This window comes from Rhinolophus sinicus, chromosome 8 (assembly GCF_057876585.1).
Source record: "Rhinolophus sinicus isolate RSI-liver-muscle chromosome 8, RSI-T2T, whole genome shotgun sequence".
Classification (NCBI taxonomy): domain Eukaryota; kingdom Metazoa; phylum Chordata; class Mammalia; order Chiroptera; family Rhinolophidae; genus Rhinolophus; species Rhinolophus sinicus.
This window is the reverse complement of record NC_142508.1, coordinates 77408023-77424096: the sequence shown is the minus strand read 5'-3', so window position 1 is coordinate 77424096 and position 16074 is coordinate 77408023. Positions and strand designations below refer to the sequence as shown.

General features: G+C 52.0%; 1 protein-coding gene across 3 annotated transcripts in view; it reads left to right on the top strand.

The window, feature by feature from the left end:
- NKD1 (NKD inhibitor of Wnt signaling pathway 1) overlaps window positions 1-16074 on the top strand; it is a 180010-nt gene that overhangs the window by 148978 nt on the left and 14958 nt on the right. For all 3 annotated transcript variants that reach the window (XM_088800362.1, XM_088800361.1, XM_019732371.3), the window contains one exon: window positions 4268-4334. In XM_088800362.1, coding sequence (XP_088656488.1) covers window positions 4268-4334 — 67 coding nt within the window. The remainder of the gene's footprint in view (window positions 1-4267; window positions 4335-16074) is intronic.

Genomic DNA, 16074 nt, shown 5'->3' with positions numbered 1-16074 from the left:
CTGGGAGGGGCAGGAGGTCTGGGCATCCAGGAAGCCTTTGATCAAAACTTGGACCAGAGGCTGCTGCTGACTGTTCTGGAGGCCAGGAGAGAGGGGACCTGGGACTGGGGGGCAGAGTGATGGCTGAGTAGACAAAGGAAGCAGTGATGGGAAGTCACTGCATACGAAGTCCCACACACCTGGGCTTCTCACAGGGCGGGGGCAAAAGGTGTGGGCTTTGGACCCAGAAGGCCTGCCTTCAATCCTGACTCTGACACTTACTAGCTGTGTGACCTCGGGTAAATCATTAACCTACCTCTCTGTGCCTCAGTTTTCTCACCTGTAAAGTAGGTTAGTAATGGTACTACCTCATGAGGGCTAAGTGCAAAGCTCTAAAAGCAGCAGGCAAGACAGGATGGGAGCGTGTTTCCAGATGTCTGTGGGGCACCTTGGGTCTGGTGAGCCTTTAGCTTCTCCCAGCACGGTTCTGGTAGCCCTCTGACCGTGGTGGTAGGAATAAACTTAAGGCCTGATCCCTTGAGCCCCAATCGTGGTGTCAGGCAGGACGCTAAGCACTTTATATTCAGCGGCTTACTTAATCCTTACACCCACCCTGAGGCATCGTCAGAGCTGCCCTCCCTGTGTACACAGTGGAGATAAAGCCCCCTCAACCGGATGTCGCAGCATGTGTGAGGCAGAGCTGGGATTTGAACCGTGGTCTGACTAACTCTTGTTCCATGCCGTGCACTCTCCGTACGGGGGCTCCAGTGGGGCTCGTGGCTGTAAGGGCCTGAGTGGCTTCCTGCAGGATGGTCCCGAGTGCCTGGCCTGGGACCTTGCATACAGGGCTCCCAGCCAGGGCTCACCCAAGTCCCAAACCTAGAGGGGAACCTTTCAGACCCACTGGACAGATGGGAGTGTGTGGCCACTGACCCACTGCACTTCTGGCAATGCTGGCCAGGCTGCTGACCAGGCTGGTTTCCTTGCATTTCTTTAAATGTGATCCTTGGGCCCTGCCAAGTGCCAGGACTCTTGGTCACCTCTGTCCGCATGCTCACAGAAGGTCTGATCCACTGTACAAGCTCAGGTGGCGCTGGCTGGAATCTTAGCTCTGCTCCTCACCAGCTGCCGATCAGGAGCTGGCGTCTTGGGGCCTCTTCCTCATTTAAACACAGGGCTAGTGGGAACCCTGTTCTCTGGTGATTCCTGTGAGGGACCCATAGGCCAGTGCCTCATATACCATAAACACTTGGTTAGTGATGTGAATGGCTTTCATTGGCATTATCGTCCTGTCTGATATGGTCCTTGAGGATTGGGGGGGGCACTTTCTTTGTAGAAAAAGAAACACTAATAATAACTAAACCTCTCACTTTACCATTTGCAAATCATTTTTTATTCCTTGAGAGATGGAAAGAGCAGGGTTGTTGTGATGGTTAAAGGACATTTTATATATATATATATATGCTGAGCACGGTATCTGGCACATAAGAAGTACACAGTGTCAGCTATCATATAATTGTTGTGGTTTATCACTGTGCCCATTTTACAGATAAGCAGACTGAGGTTCCAAGAAGGTAATGGCTGGCCCCAGGTCCAAGGGTGGGGGAGGTGATGGAGCCAGGACAGGATCCTATGTCTGGCTCAACATCCCATGTTGCCTCTGGCCTAGCGATTCAAAGCTTGACGACCGCAGATACTGCCCTCCACAGGCCCTGACTGTCTGGCTCAGTGGATGAAATGAATTTTTGCGGTAGTCCAGCACAGTATGTCAGCAGACCTTGGTGCTGAGGAGCTTTCAAAGTGTTATACGGAGCAGGGTATGATGTGGTGGGAAGACGCCAACCCCAGAATGTGCCAGAATTTGCCAGAACTCTGCTTTAATATGCAGGCACATAGCTTTGATATGTCAGAGAACTTGGTCCTCCCAGCAGCCAGTTCTCAGAGAGCATTGAAGCCGTCATCAGAGTGATGACTGCAGGTGTGTTATACGCTCTGTGAGGCATCATTATGGGGTCCCAGATGGCTGCTTTGTTGGTGGTGACGTTTGGAGTCTTTAAACTCTTCCAAGTGTGCCAGTAAAAAGACACGAGTGCTCCAAAGTCTTTGTCTCGCAGATCCTGTGGGCCTTGCTGAGAGCGGTCAGGGTGATGCTGAGGTCAGCGCTGAGCCCCCGCCCCCCTGTGGACCTCAGCAATAGAGGTCTGTGGTTCTCTTGAAGACAGTCCCTTGCTCCTGTGAGGAAGTGCTGCCTGCCAGGTTTTTGGCGGAGGCGACATCCGTCTTCCTCTGGCATGAAAGATCGGCTTTAATTGGCTGCTGGGGCGTCCCAGCCATCTAATGATGCCACCTGAGTGCATCCCTTTCCTGTCACCGTCTCCCAGCTCCCCTGTCAACTCCGGCTTTGTTAACACAAACAGCCAGTTTACAAGCCCAGGAAATGTTCCGTGATTATAATAATTGGCGGAGGAGGAGAGAGAAACCATCCTGACTAGAGGAATAAAATAGCCTGGTTTGGAATTGAATAGGATACAGGAGTCTGAATGACCACCTTTTAACAACCTGTGAGAAAGAGTGTGCAATGCCCCAGAATGATTTGAAAGATGTGAAAGAAGAAAGAGACCAGAGAATACCAACCCTAATCCATAAAATGTTAGCTGTTTATCGTAAAAACAAAAAGCCGTAATGGGGGTGGCCGGTTAACTCAGTTGGTTAGAGCGTGGTGCTGGTAACACCAAAGTTACTGGTTCAATCCTCGCATGGGCCATTGTGAGCTGTGCCCTCCTTAAAAAAAAAAAAAAATTATATAAAAAAAAAAAAAGCCAAAAAAACAGAAGACTTACTTACCTCCAGCTGTGTCCAGTTGACAAGATCAGATATACAAAGCGTTTTTAAAATTTAATTTTGTTATTTTTTTCTTAATCAAAATGAACACTTTTAAGCATCTGAGCTACAGGATTTTTTTCTTTCTTTCTAATTTTTAAAGGAGAGGGTGCTTTCTTTCCTTTTCCTTTTCACTTTTTTTCAAAAAGAAAAGTTGGTGACAGCTGCTGAGTTTGGGCTTTTTATCGCTTGTCATTTTGTGGTTTGAGAAGTGCTGCCGTGGCATAATTGTGAGCATCAAGAGAGATAGGCTGTGGAAACACCCTGCCCCCCCCCAAAAAAAAAAAGAAGCCCCTCATCTCTCCCCTCAGAGAGGAGTATTTCCCAAAGTGGGTTCCTCGGAACATGAATCCCACGTCATGCTTTTGAAAAATAAAATTCCTTGGTCTAAATAGGCTTAAGGATTGCAGCATAAGCTAGCGCATTATTTGGGTATTCACAGTGCCCGTTGCCATAGTAAGTCTTGCAGTAAAGGACCTTGTTTAACTTTGTTCAAAACAGTCTTTTTTGATCACAGAACTCTTCTTGGCAGGACACCAATAAATACAGAACAGTTTGACGAGCGCTAGTCTAGCTTCTTGTCTAGCGTCATCCTGCTGGGGTGGGGTCAGATAGATGGGACCTTTTGTGACATCCCAGAAATGTGCCAGCCTGTGGGCCAACCATACTTCCCTGGCCAACCTGACAACATCCGAGGGGCAGCCTGACCAGGCCGACTGGGCGCTCGCTGTCATGTGGGATGAGGAAGCAGACATTTTTAACTCACGCATGGGGACCAGGCAAGGCATGTGCAGGGCTCAGGCTGGTTATCAGAAAGTGCGTGTGGCAGAGAGACGTGAGAAGCGTGACTGAAGTCACAGCATGTGGGTTCCTGAATGTTGTGCTGGCGAGTTTGGAGTTATGTTAAGGTCAGTAGGAACCCATCCTACGGCACATGAGACCCTCTTTATAAACCCACCAAGACAGCCCGTCTGGGACCCTCTGTTGGAGGAAGGATACAAATTGATCTCTCTTCTCGTAGACCACAGGCGGGGCTTATTGGTCCCTAGCCAATCAAGTTGGCTCAGTGGGTTAGTTGAGGAACATTTTCCGATCTCGTCTTTGTCTTTTTCTGGGGTGGAGCGTACGATTCCCTTCCTGAGGGAGAAATGTGGTCCTGTGTAGTGTTTCACCGTGGGCTGTAGCCTGAGAAAATGTACTTCCTGAAAAGCCAAGTGGTGATTAACTCTTCAAGTGTGACAGGACCTACCTCAGTTGACCTAAATTCCCATCGGAAGAATCAGAACAGGGTCCCTGCTTCCTTGCAGCCAGCCAGGCACATGTTTATGACACCACCTTTACTGTTCAAATGCCAGGCTCCTACCTAACCCCAATACTTCCTTAATATCCCTCTTTTGTCTTCCTTTAGGAGCTTGTGGGCGAAGTTTTCAGAGAAACACTCAGCGAGGAGGAAGAGGAAGACTTTCGCCTGGAAGGTACTGAAATACATTGTGCTCTTTCCAGGGAGCAGTGAGGTGGGGTAGGGGCCATCTGGTCTACCCCATGTCCCGAGTGCCCCGCAGAAAATTTGCAGGCCAGGAAGAGGACAGGACTCTGCCTCTCGGTGGGGGTGGGTGGAGGTGTGTAGGGGTGAGGTGCAAGAGGGAAGTGTGGCTTTATAGGTCCCTGTTCAGGAGGAGCCAGACCACTTGGGTTCACATCCTGGCCTGCTCTGTGTTAGCTGTGGGACCTTGGACAGGTGGTTTTACCTCATCTTCTCTGTTGGGAGGTCGTAGTAGCTACTCATGGGTTCCTCAAACAGGAGTAGACATGTAGAAGCACTACTTAAAGTAGCTATTATGTTTCCCCGTTTCTCCATTCATGTCACTCACCTGGAGCACAAGTGAGTGGGCACGTACACAGATACACACACACACACACACACACACACACACACACACACACACACACCTCTCCCTTCCCTCTCTCCTCTGTTTCTTTCTTCAAGGGGAAGCACCGTGTTGTAGAAAGAATTGGGACACTTGAGAGGGTCAGCCACCACTGGTATGCTACCTTGACTTTGGGCAAGCCACGTGACCTTTCTGAGCCTTCCTTTCCACGTTTGTAGGATGGGAAGGAGGGCCCTTTCCCTGTGAGACTCTCTGAGTTGGTGCAAGGAATGGATGGCACCTGAAAGTGTTTGTAAGTGGGATGGCATTTCCATTTTTTACACAGACTCAGAGGAGAGAATTGCTGAATTGGGGCAGCCTGAGGACAGTGAGGCCTTCTCTGCTGGGGCGGAGGGTGGAAAGGTGGTGGCAGGCAGCTGGCGGGAGAGCTGGGCACTCAGGGGTCTCTGGGAAGCATCTAGGCCTTGGGGGTCCTGTATGGCCTTGAGAGGAGAGCAGACGGTGCCAAGAAGTCCTCCAGAGGAGCCTGGGCCAGACTTCAGGACTCTGGTCACATCTGGCTGGAGAGCTGTTATAAAGGTAGAATGTCAGGCTCTAGCCCAGACCCGCTGAGTCCAGTCTGCATTTTAATAGGCTCCCAGGTGACTTGTACGCACATTGCATTTTGAGAAGCACTGTTTTAAGAGAGTCACTCAGTTGCCCAGGAGTTAGAGGCAGGCTGGGGATGCAGGCATCTATCAAACTGCTCACATAGGAGCAGATCCTCAATCAAAGGGGAGGCGTCTAATGGACAATCAGCTTTGTCCAGGCTGGGGTTCCCCTTGAGTGTGTTTGCCAGCAGATTTGGTGGCTGCGCTCAGGAGCTCCCCCAAGTCTCGGCTGTTATCCTTGGCTCCATGGAGAGATGTCAGGAGTTGGTGCTTAGAGAAGATCTGGGGAGTCAGGTAAAGGTCTGTAGGATATAGGCCCTGGGGACTGAGGTGACCCCAGACATTGATTATCTGGGCTTCAGTACTCACTCCATTTATCTGTTCATTTGCTCATTCACATGGTAACCTATTAGCAAGTTCATTCTCTTGTTCATCCATCCGTCCATCTATTCCATCTATCAGCCATTCACCATCCAGTCAGCCACCCACCTGTCCACTCATCAATCTTCCATTCATCTACCTGTCACTGACTCATCGCATTCCCGTCACCCACCCACACACTAACCCATGACGCAGCCATCCAGCACTCATCCATCCATCCATCCGTTGTTCCACCCATCACCCACCCATCCTTCCATCTACTGCCCATCCGTTCATCTACCTACTCTTCTGTCAATCATCCATCAGCCAGCCAGCACTTACCTATCCCCCTGCCACCCACAACCCATTCTCTGCCCATCTATTCTTCATCCATCACTCATCCCATAATCTACGTAACCATCCTTCAATTATCATCCAACTGTCTCTCCATCTGTCTTTTTATCTATCCATTATTTATTGAACCCCAGATTATTGCCCCAAATGAGGCACTTCTCTGTCCGCTGAGTCTCAGTCTGAAATCAAATGAGATGTCTTGCCCATGGAATCCACCTCCCTCTGAAAGGGAGGGTCGCTTTGTTCAGTGTCTGCGTTCAGAGCACGAGCCCTGTTGGTGAGAAGTAGAAGGAACACGGCCCAGGAGCCCATCGAGCTGGCTCCCCTCCCAGCCGGCAGTGACTTGCTGTGGGTCCTGGTCGGGTCCCTCTGTCTCTGGGCCCCCTCGCCCTCTGGAATGATGAGTGGGGATGTGGAGCTGGACGTGGTGGGTACTCAGAGGATGTGGGCACCATGTAGGGAGGGCAAACCCCTGTGGGGGTGGCACTTACAAACACTGGTTAGTGGATGCGGGATAAATCCGAGGGGCCCGAGGGGCCCAGCTCCTATCGGGGAAAGCGTGGGAGGTTGGCGGCACTTGTTCTGACCCCGTGGCCCTCCAGCTGCATGCCAGGCTTCGAGGGCAGCCTGGCGCCTTGCCGGTCACTTATGGTGTCTGGGCACTTTGGTGACACCACTGATAAGAAAGGGCGTTGGGAGCTGATCGCCTGCCTCTGTTTCCCAATGAGGGGAGGTTTGATTAGGTTGTTGGTGGTCAAGCTTTTCAGTCTTTTTCTTCAATCAAAAGCAGTAGCTCCTTCTGGACACGGAAGAAGGGGACTAAAATTGCAAAGAGTGGTCAAAGAGGCCTGTCGTGTTAACTGTAATGCTTTAACGTTTACAAGAATGCAATCACATATTCCCCCTGAAATGAAAGACTAATGACAGAATTAAAAAGTGAAAATAGTAAGTCAATAAAGCAGTAAGAGTAGGGCTGCTCTGGCTGTGCCGGGGCCTGCCTGCCCAGGCACAAGGGAGGCTGGGCCCAGTGACCGTCGGTGGCCCCCCAGCTGCCTACACCAGGCTGGGGGACATGGCTGTGTGTGGCAGGCCACCGCACGGCTGGGCCTGGGGAGAGCAGGTGCTGCCCGGTCCTGGCCACGGAGAAGCCTCGCCTGGAGCTGAGGCTGGGAGAACAAGCTGAATCCTGAATCTCCTCTTTGTCTTCCTGTTGGCCAAGTTCATTGCCTCTTGGCGGGCTGGAGGGCTGTTTAAAATGGGAGAAAAAAGGCCATCTGAGGCGTGAAGATAAAAAGAAGTCTTTTAGCCATCCCAGGAGAGGATGGCTTTAGCTCCTGCGTTGTTATGTAAAGCCAGCCCTAATCCAGAGTCTTAACCGCCTTAACTGGCCAGCTGGGAGCACGTGGGATGGGAGATTAAGGAAGGGCTTGGTGCAGGGCTGGGGAGGGCTGGGCTGTGGAGGTCCTTTTGAACCGGGGAAAGAACAAAGTAACCATCAAAAGTCCCAAGCTCAGAGCTGGCTGGGTACTGCCAGGGCGGGATATGTGGCTTTAGTGGGGGAGAAGGGGAGTGGAACCCTTTCTCTGCTGACCCAGCTAGGGGTGTGAGGACAGGGAGGTTCAACCCCACACTTCACCCACCTGACTTCCCAGCCTCCCCGCTGGGGTAGGACAACAGGTGGTGGCAGACTGTGGCTTGTGGCCTGAGGTGCGAATTGGTGCCAGCTCTTATGGCAGACCCACGTCCCCCTGAGTGGCCTCCAGGAAGTGCTGGGTCCGGGGGTGTCCTCCCAAACGAGCACAGGCTGCAGCTACTGCTGGATGCCCGTCAGAAGGGAAAGGTCTATAAATGGTCGCAGGCCCCTTCTCTCTGGGTCCCCTCTCTCCCTCCCACCTAGTGCTGTCCCCACCCTTCCTTAGCCTCTCGGCTCACTCCTGCCTCTCACCCTCTGGCCTCTGCTCACTGACCCTCAGCCTCCCCAAGTGCCCATTTCTTGTCTCCAACCTCTTTGCCTGGGGGTAAAAGCCACTTGGCATCTTCTGCAGAAAGCTGACTCCAGAGAGCCCAGTCCAACCTGCTGGTCCTGCTCAGAAAGGATGCTGACGTCAGGTGTCCCCTCCCATGGGGCCCAGCTGCTCCCTTCCCTCTGGCCCCAGCCTTGGTTTGGCCAGGCAGGGCCTGTGGGATGTCTGCTGCCCAGGCCCCAGGGTGGCTGTGCCTGGGGTAGCTGGTCCTACCAAATGAAGTAGTGGTGTTGGGACTGAGACCTGGGGACCTGTCCCAATGTGCACGGTCCCCGAATTCTTCCTCCTCTCATCAGAGTCCACAAGAGGTGCCTTCTTTCTCCCTTTTATTCTGACTTCCTGGGAGTCTGCAAGTCAGACCCCAGTTCCCCCAGCCTGGCTTTGCCACGACTCACTGTGTGACCTTGGGTGAGCCACTTAACTTCCCTGTGCTTCAGTTTTCTTGTTGGGGGCAATGATAACACGTCTTCCTCAGGGTTCTATGGAGACAGTGAGGTCAGTGACATAGGCCCAGAGAGGAGCCCTGGTACCGTATGTGAGCTGTCATGATTCTTGTTGTTTCATGGGTCCATCGTTCTTGAAGAGAAGCCAACCAGTGTTTATAATCATTTGCTAGTCCACAGCAAATAAGGCCAACTTAAAATCAAAGCTTCTTTAATCCTATTAGAATCTCTGGATGGCTCCTTCTCCCAGTGTGTGGCATAGGGTCTGGTATGCCTTAAGTGCTCAATAAATGCTCACTGGAAGAATGGAGTCAACACCCTGAAGTCACTGAGGTCTGGTGAACCTGTCCCTCAGGCCACCCAGGCTGGTCCCGTGTACCCCCTCCTCAGGGCCCAGGCCAGTCCATCCAGGCTCCAGGTGTGAGATGTCAGCCTTTCACAGAGCTGAGGAGCCCTTGCGGGATGGCCTTTAGTCCCCTTCATTTGTAGTTGGAAAGCTGAGGCCCAGAGACGGGGCGGGACCTGTCCAAGGTCACACAGCAGACAGAACAGAACTCGGGCCTCTCTGACTTCTCACTCAGCAAGTACCAGCTGAGCACCTGCTGTAGATGGCGGGCACTGCTGAGCCTGGGTTCTCAGCCACGAACAAGGTAGGTGGGCCCTGCTGTCTGGATGTCTGCGTCAGAGAGGCAGGCAGTGAATAAAGAAACCAGACAGTGAGCCTGCAAGTTGGTGGTGTGGGGCTCTGCTAGGAGGGAAAACCCTGAGGTCAGGGCATGACCAGGCCTCTGTGAGGATGTGACATTTTAGCTGAGAGGCAGATCCCGGGATGCAGCCAGCCCTGGGCAGGTGTGGAAGTAGAGCATCCAGAAGCAGAGAGCAAAACCCCGCGATGGAAGGAACTGGGTTTCAGGGAAGAACAGAAAGGAGGCCCGTGAGGCAGGAGGAGACATGGGGATGAGGGTGTGGTAGTCGGCAAGGGTGGGACCATGTTCTTGGGCTTTCTGCTGCTTTTGAAGGGAAACCCTTGGCAAGTTGTAGGTCGGTGAGTGCCAGGTTCTGACAAGATAGTTGTGGCTTCTGGGAAGAATGGGTCATGCAGAGGGAGGAAGGGGGCGATGAAAAAGGAGGTGATTGTAATAATGCTGGTGAGAGGTGACGAGGCTGCCTGGAATGGGAGCTGTGAGGCTGGAGAGAAGAGGATGGAACTGAGGGGAGGGGTGAGGTGGGGTGAGGAGGTGGATGGGGGGAAAGAAAGCAACCCGGCTACACCTTAGACTTTGGCCTTAAGGAACTAAGGAAATGGCGGTGTCACTTCTGAAGTAGAAGTTTTGGCAGGTGACAATCAAGGCTTTTGTGTTTGGACGTGGGGGGTCCAAGATGAGATGCCTGTTGCACATCCAAGTAGAGATGCTGAGTAGGCAGGTAGACACTGAGTTTGGAGTTCAGGGAGCATTTGGGGGAGACAGAGAGGACGTCTCCTCAGGAAGTAGCCACAGATGGTTCCAAATGACTTCCTGGCAAGGCTGGTCAATCGGAGGGGCTGGCTGGTGGCTCCCTGCACATCTGAGAGGAAGGGGAGTTCACTGGAGAGGAGCAGGACCCCCAGACAGAGGGGCAGGCGGGCCACACCCCGCTGGCTTCCCTCCTTCACTAAAGAGCCTGTCCTGCTAGCGAGCGAGCGTCAGTCGGCCAGACTCCACTCACTGTAGCCCCCAGAAGCCCCGGTTTCAGCAGTGACAGCAGTTTCTCTCAAGTCTCTTCTTCACAAAAGCTCAGCTTGAGCAGTGGAAATTCTGACTTGTGTCAGATACCAAGGAGGCTTTAATAGTTTCAAGTAGCTCGGGGTTAGATTTTAAAAGTTGAATTTCATCCCATGTTTTAACTTGGGCAAGGATGGGGGGAGAGTGGAAGAGACATGATATTTTTAGCCTAAAGAAGGCTTTTTTTTCCTTCTCCCTTTTCCTCTCCCGGTGTTTCCCCCTCCCTCCTTGAACAGATGTTTCGTCTCAGTCCTATTTGAACCTCAAAGTACAGTGGCCATCAACCTTATGCTGAGGAAAAAAACAACCAAAAAACCGGAATGCTATTTGTTGGGAAGGTTTTCTTTTTTTCCCTCTTATTTTTTCTTTCCTCTTTCCCCTTACTCACAACTGACCCTTAAATAAAGTCTACGTACAGTAAAATGTAAAATGCAGCCTGGGCAGGCAGGATGGTGGAGACAGACCTTGGGTGGCATTTCTCGCCTCAGGAAGGGGTAGATAGCTGCTGGTGCAAACTGCCGGAAGCCACCTTAGAGAGTCTTGCATTGGGTAAATCACGGGGTTTTTTTGGGGGGTAGGAGGGGAGGGTCCTGAAAAGCAGGAGCTCTAAGTGATAGGTAGTTAATTCAGAATTCTTTTGGTTCTTTGGGATACTCTACCCAAATTTGCTTAAGCTTTGGTTCATGAAATTCAAAACTCCTAGGGTAGAGCTTGCCTAAAAAGGGCTGCCTAGATCCAGGACCTCACACCATGTCATCCGCACACACACTCACTCGCTGCCTCTCTCACCCTCTCCATCACCTCTCCCTCTGCCTTCCTGTTAGCTCGTCGCCCTACGGTGTTGAAGATGATGGTCTAGCTCTAGGCGCTCACATCCTAGGAGCTCAACCATCACCGGTGAAAGAGAGCTCCTGAGTCTCAAAACTTCTTGCAAAAGTTTGAGCCTCACTTTACTGGCCAATCATCTAGGTTTTGTGGGACCCAAAGCTTACCCAGTTTTGGGGGGCTGCCTTCTTTAAGAAAAAGAATACACGTGCTCGCTTCGGCAGCACATATACTAAGAAAAAGAATACACGACTCTTTATAAGTATGAACCAAATATATATATCCCATTTACCCTAAATAAATGCATCCTCAACTTAACCTCCCCTTCTCTGGATTCCAGAAATGCCTGTGTTCACTCCAACATCACGTGACACAGGGGAAGTGTGGGAAGTCGGAATGGAAAGAGACAGCAGTCTTAACCGGTTAAGGATAAAATACATAATTTTGAAAAGGTCATGAAGACAAACCACCATGTGAACACATTGGAGGGGCCCATGCGAGTGAGGGGCCCAGAGGCTTAGCTCATTCGCATCACGATGAACTCTCCTTGGCTGCTGACCTAAGACCCGCCACAGTGGCCATCGGGATGAGATAAGCTGGGTCAGGTCTGGGTTCTGAGTCAATCCCTGAAGCTGGAGTGGGGTCAGCCCCTCATAAACCACGTGGATTGAGAGGGAGTGAGGTGTGGCCCAGCAGAGGAAGCCCAGATGCTATGCTCAGAAGAAGGAGCATGGTTGCAGGACAGGCAGGAACAGGTGTCAGTTACAGTGGTGTGACAGAGTGGGGAGACCAGTGGCCCTGGAGCCACAAAACTGTGGTTTAGTTCTGTTTCTGCATCTTCCAGGTTCAAATCCTAGTTCTGCTCCTTATCTTGTTTCATGTTGATGATGATGACGTAGCCATATATATAGTGTGGCAGGCTCTGTACTATTTATTGGGGCCCCAGTAGGAGGATTCAACTCACAGAAGTGATACAGGCTCACTGAGCAGGGGAAGCTAACCTTGCCCTGAGGGCGGAGGATGTGCGCCTCAGAGCCGGGGAGGCTTCAGCTGGAGGCCTGAAGGATGAGCAGGAGTTGGAGAGAGAGAAAGTCTTCTTGGCAGGGATAACAGCGCTAGAGCACGGCAGGGTCCAAAAATGAAAAGCAGTTCCGGTGGAGAGACGGAGCCAAGAGGCAGCAGCAGGCAGATCGTTTTCAGAAGAGAAATGGCTTGATCAAGTTTGCTTTTCAAGCTTAGCTTCCTCTTTTGTCAAACGCAAACCGTAACACACCCTGCATGGTGTTAAGGGGACGCAATGCAATGATGCGTGTTCCCACTCATTTCACCAGTATCCCCAGTACAGCCCACTGCTGCGTGCACTGACAAACAGGTCTGTGTATCTCAAGGACCCCCGCTCCCTAGGAGGGCCTCATGCAGATAACGCAAGAAACCATTTGGCCTGGAATGCACATATGATATCTTTCTCTTTTTACTGGCAGCAGATTTACCCGCCTAATTATATTTGGCATAGGCTAATATTAAAATTCATCTGCGTTCCCTCTAACAGCTGCTGTCGGGGGGTTGGGGAGTCAGAAACATCCTGGCAAGCCACCCCGAGACAAAAATATTTGTGGCAGATAATCTGTACAGGGACAATTGAGAAAGGATGGTGGAGACGTTAGGGCGAGTGTCCAAACTCCAGCAAGGAAACTCTGGCTTGTGTTAGGTCTTACATTGTGTTAACTGAGCACTTGCCAGGTAACTGGGCTCAGAGAGGCGTCCGCCATGCATCGGACTGTTCGTCATTTCTGGTCTTTGGTGGGGCTGACTTAGTCATAACCGTGTGTCAAATTTGTCTCTTCTTCCAAAGTTTAATATCAACCAGGCCTTTCCGGATTGTGTTAAAATAAGCGGACATTTGCTGGTATTGTTCAGGGATTGAATCTTAGCCGAAGTATTATGGGATTCAGGAATACACATACCCCTATCCCAGGCCAGTCCTCAGTCTCAAGCAAGCCAGAATTTATGGTGTGTTTGTTCTGTAGCCTTCGTCATGTTTCCCTGTGGGATTTGCTGCCGTTTAGCACACTGTGCTAGGCTGTGTGCACTCCTGGTACATGCCCTACGCCGTGGGCAACCCAGGGCCAGTAGCCAGCAGGGCCCCAGCTCTCCAGAAACTTGCATTCTGGCTGCATAGATGTAGCAGGCCCCTGTGAGGCCATCAGAAGAGCCCAGATAGGACTGTGCAGAATCAAGCGCTAGACAGAATGGGCTTCGACAGCAGTCAGCTAACAACAACAAATGCATTTGTGCAAATTAGAGAAAGCTGTCCCTCCTGAAGACACCTTTCTGCCATCTGTCCAAAAAAATGTCAGAAGCAACATACAAGTCTGTGCTGCCTGGCGTGGGAAGGTGCCTCCTACACTTGGGCAGTGCACAGCCTGCTTCTCAGAGCCGGTCTCCCAGTGACCCCAAATGACTCTGACCCCAAGCCCAGGGGAAAGAGTCCTGAGGTGCTCATCCTGCTTAGGAGGGTGGGGTGCAGACGGGTGGATCTGTTTTATTTCACAGCCCTTCTTCTCGTGCTGTGTGGGTGGCGCCAGCTGTCAGCGGCTCGTGCTGGGTGGGCTGTGCCATCCTGCTCCCTGGGTCACTGCTATTTGCCAGAGTAAACAGTCCAGAGAAAGTGACCGCGGGGCGGCTCTCCCAGCATGCTGTCCCAAATGAGCCCGGGATGCCTCCCCTGGGCCCATGGGTAGGGGTGAGGGTGGGGGGATGGGAGCCCAGACCAGGTATGTCCTCACTCTCCCCAGGGCTCCCCAAGCACTCTGTTTCTCTCCTTCTGCCTCTCCACCCTCTCCCTTTTTTGTAAACTGGGGGAGGGGAGAGGGAAGCGACTGTCTTTGATCTCAGTGGAGGAAAAAAGTCTGTTCTGTTCAGGCTTTTGGCTAACACAACAAACAGTGTTTAAAATTTAACTTTGCTTAATTAATTAGTAATTCTGTTTAATGCTGTCTGATCTCCCTCCAAAAGGTATTTTGAAGCTTGAGAAGGGAACATCAAAGGGAGCCGGGTGAAGATGGTCAAGTAATGCATTTAATCTGGCAGTTGCTGGGGGTGGAGCGATGCCAGGCGGGAGCTACCGTGGGGGAGAGCCATCATCTGGTAAACACAGCCAGCCTGCTCCCTGTGGCGGGAGGAGGGAGGAGGGACCCGGAGCAGTTTCCAAAGAAAAGGAGTCCCACACAGGGCCCCCTGACTCGATTGAGCTGAGACTTGGTTTCAAGAAAGCAGAGTTGACATTGTCTCCCATGGCAACTGTGTACGGTTGGGCAGGTCGCGTTACTGCATGAGGGTTTCCAGTCAGCCCGGTGAGTAGCAGCCGAAATCCAGCCTGCACCTTGCTTATCAGGGTGCCCTGGTGGGGGGGAAGGCTGCATTTATCTAACGCGCAGTTCACAACGATTCTGTGAAAGGCCAGGAGAGGACATATTTTAGGCTGTGTGGGCCATGCAGCCTCTGTTGCGACTACTCAACTCTGCCATCGTAGAGTGAAGCGGCCATACACAATGCGTGAGAGTGTGACTGTGTCCCAATAAAACTTTATTTACAAAAACAGGCAGTGGGCTGGGTTTGGCTCTCGGGGCGAAGTTTGCCAACCCCGCGCCGCAGTCACCCACAGGTACTTTCGCGTCAAGTGAGAGGCTTTGCTTTCCTCTTTCCAATTAGCAGTATCTCCTGTTGTTACCGTGACTTGAGATTGAAGAGGGATCAGAGTGCCCCTGAAATCATGACCCTCAAAGGATCATCTCTGGGAAAATGACTCGCTGGGATGAGTAGGCGTGAGAGACCGGGCAGGGGCTGGCTCTGCATCTGGAGCCAAAGCCCAGCTCGGCAGCAGCATCATTCTCTTCACCGAGCTTGGACCCGGCAGCCTGTGACGAGCCCCATTCTGCCGCCCACCCGTGAGCCTGACGATGGATGGATGGATGGATGGCAGTTTGTTCTGCACAGAGACAGTTGGGGGCGCGTGCTGGTCTGGCGTGGTTACAGGGCCCTGACTCCCAGCTCCTGCCTCTGGCATTGGGGTCTGCGAGGCTTTCGGATCGGTTCTCTGACATCTCTTCTGGCCATTGGGTAGGGAACAGTGAGAGAGTGAAAGGCCACCTTTAGTGGGGCAAAGGGGGTGCTGACTGTCCTTGGTCCTGGGCCCCAGGACCCCAGGCCAGGACGGCCCCCAGTTCTACTACCCATCTGTTCCCTGCCCCATGCTGGAAGGGGTCCCCACTGGGTATATGGTGGTTTTCCGAGCTGGGGTGGGATGAGGGATCCACTGGTAAAAGGAAGACATAGGAAGAGGGTGCGGGGTTGGAGGTATGTCTTCCCCCACCTTGGGAGAGGAGAAGGGGAGGCACAGAAGACCTGTGAGAGGACAGGCTGTCGTGTGCGGGGGGAGGGGCGCGCCACAGAAGGAGAGAGAGGGACAGAGGTTTCTTTTCTTTGGGTTTTATCAAGTGGAACTTGAAAGGCAACATTGAACCTGAAGGTGGTTTTCTGATAACTTCCCTTTGAACTTGAAGTTTGGTTTCGATAAGCCTGGTCGGCTTACATCTCCAGCCAGGACCTCTGCGGAGGGAGGCAGCTGCTTTGAAGATGGAGCTGGCCTTTGTTTTTCTTTCTTCTTTTTCTTTTTCTTCTCAGCTCCCCCAACTCCGCCCTCCAGGGCTGGGGGGGTGAAGAGAGGATGTTGTAGGTCACGATAGCACTGTAGTGTCTGCAGTGGGGCAGTTTTGGGGTGAGGGATCATTTGGATCTGGGCCGTCAGCTGGGATCATGTCTCATCTACATTTTTTGCAAAGCCAGCATTTACTGAGCACTTACTGTGTGCAGGCCACTGCTAAAAAGGCACTTTTCTCATTGCCTTG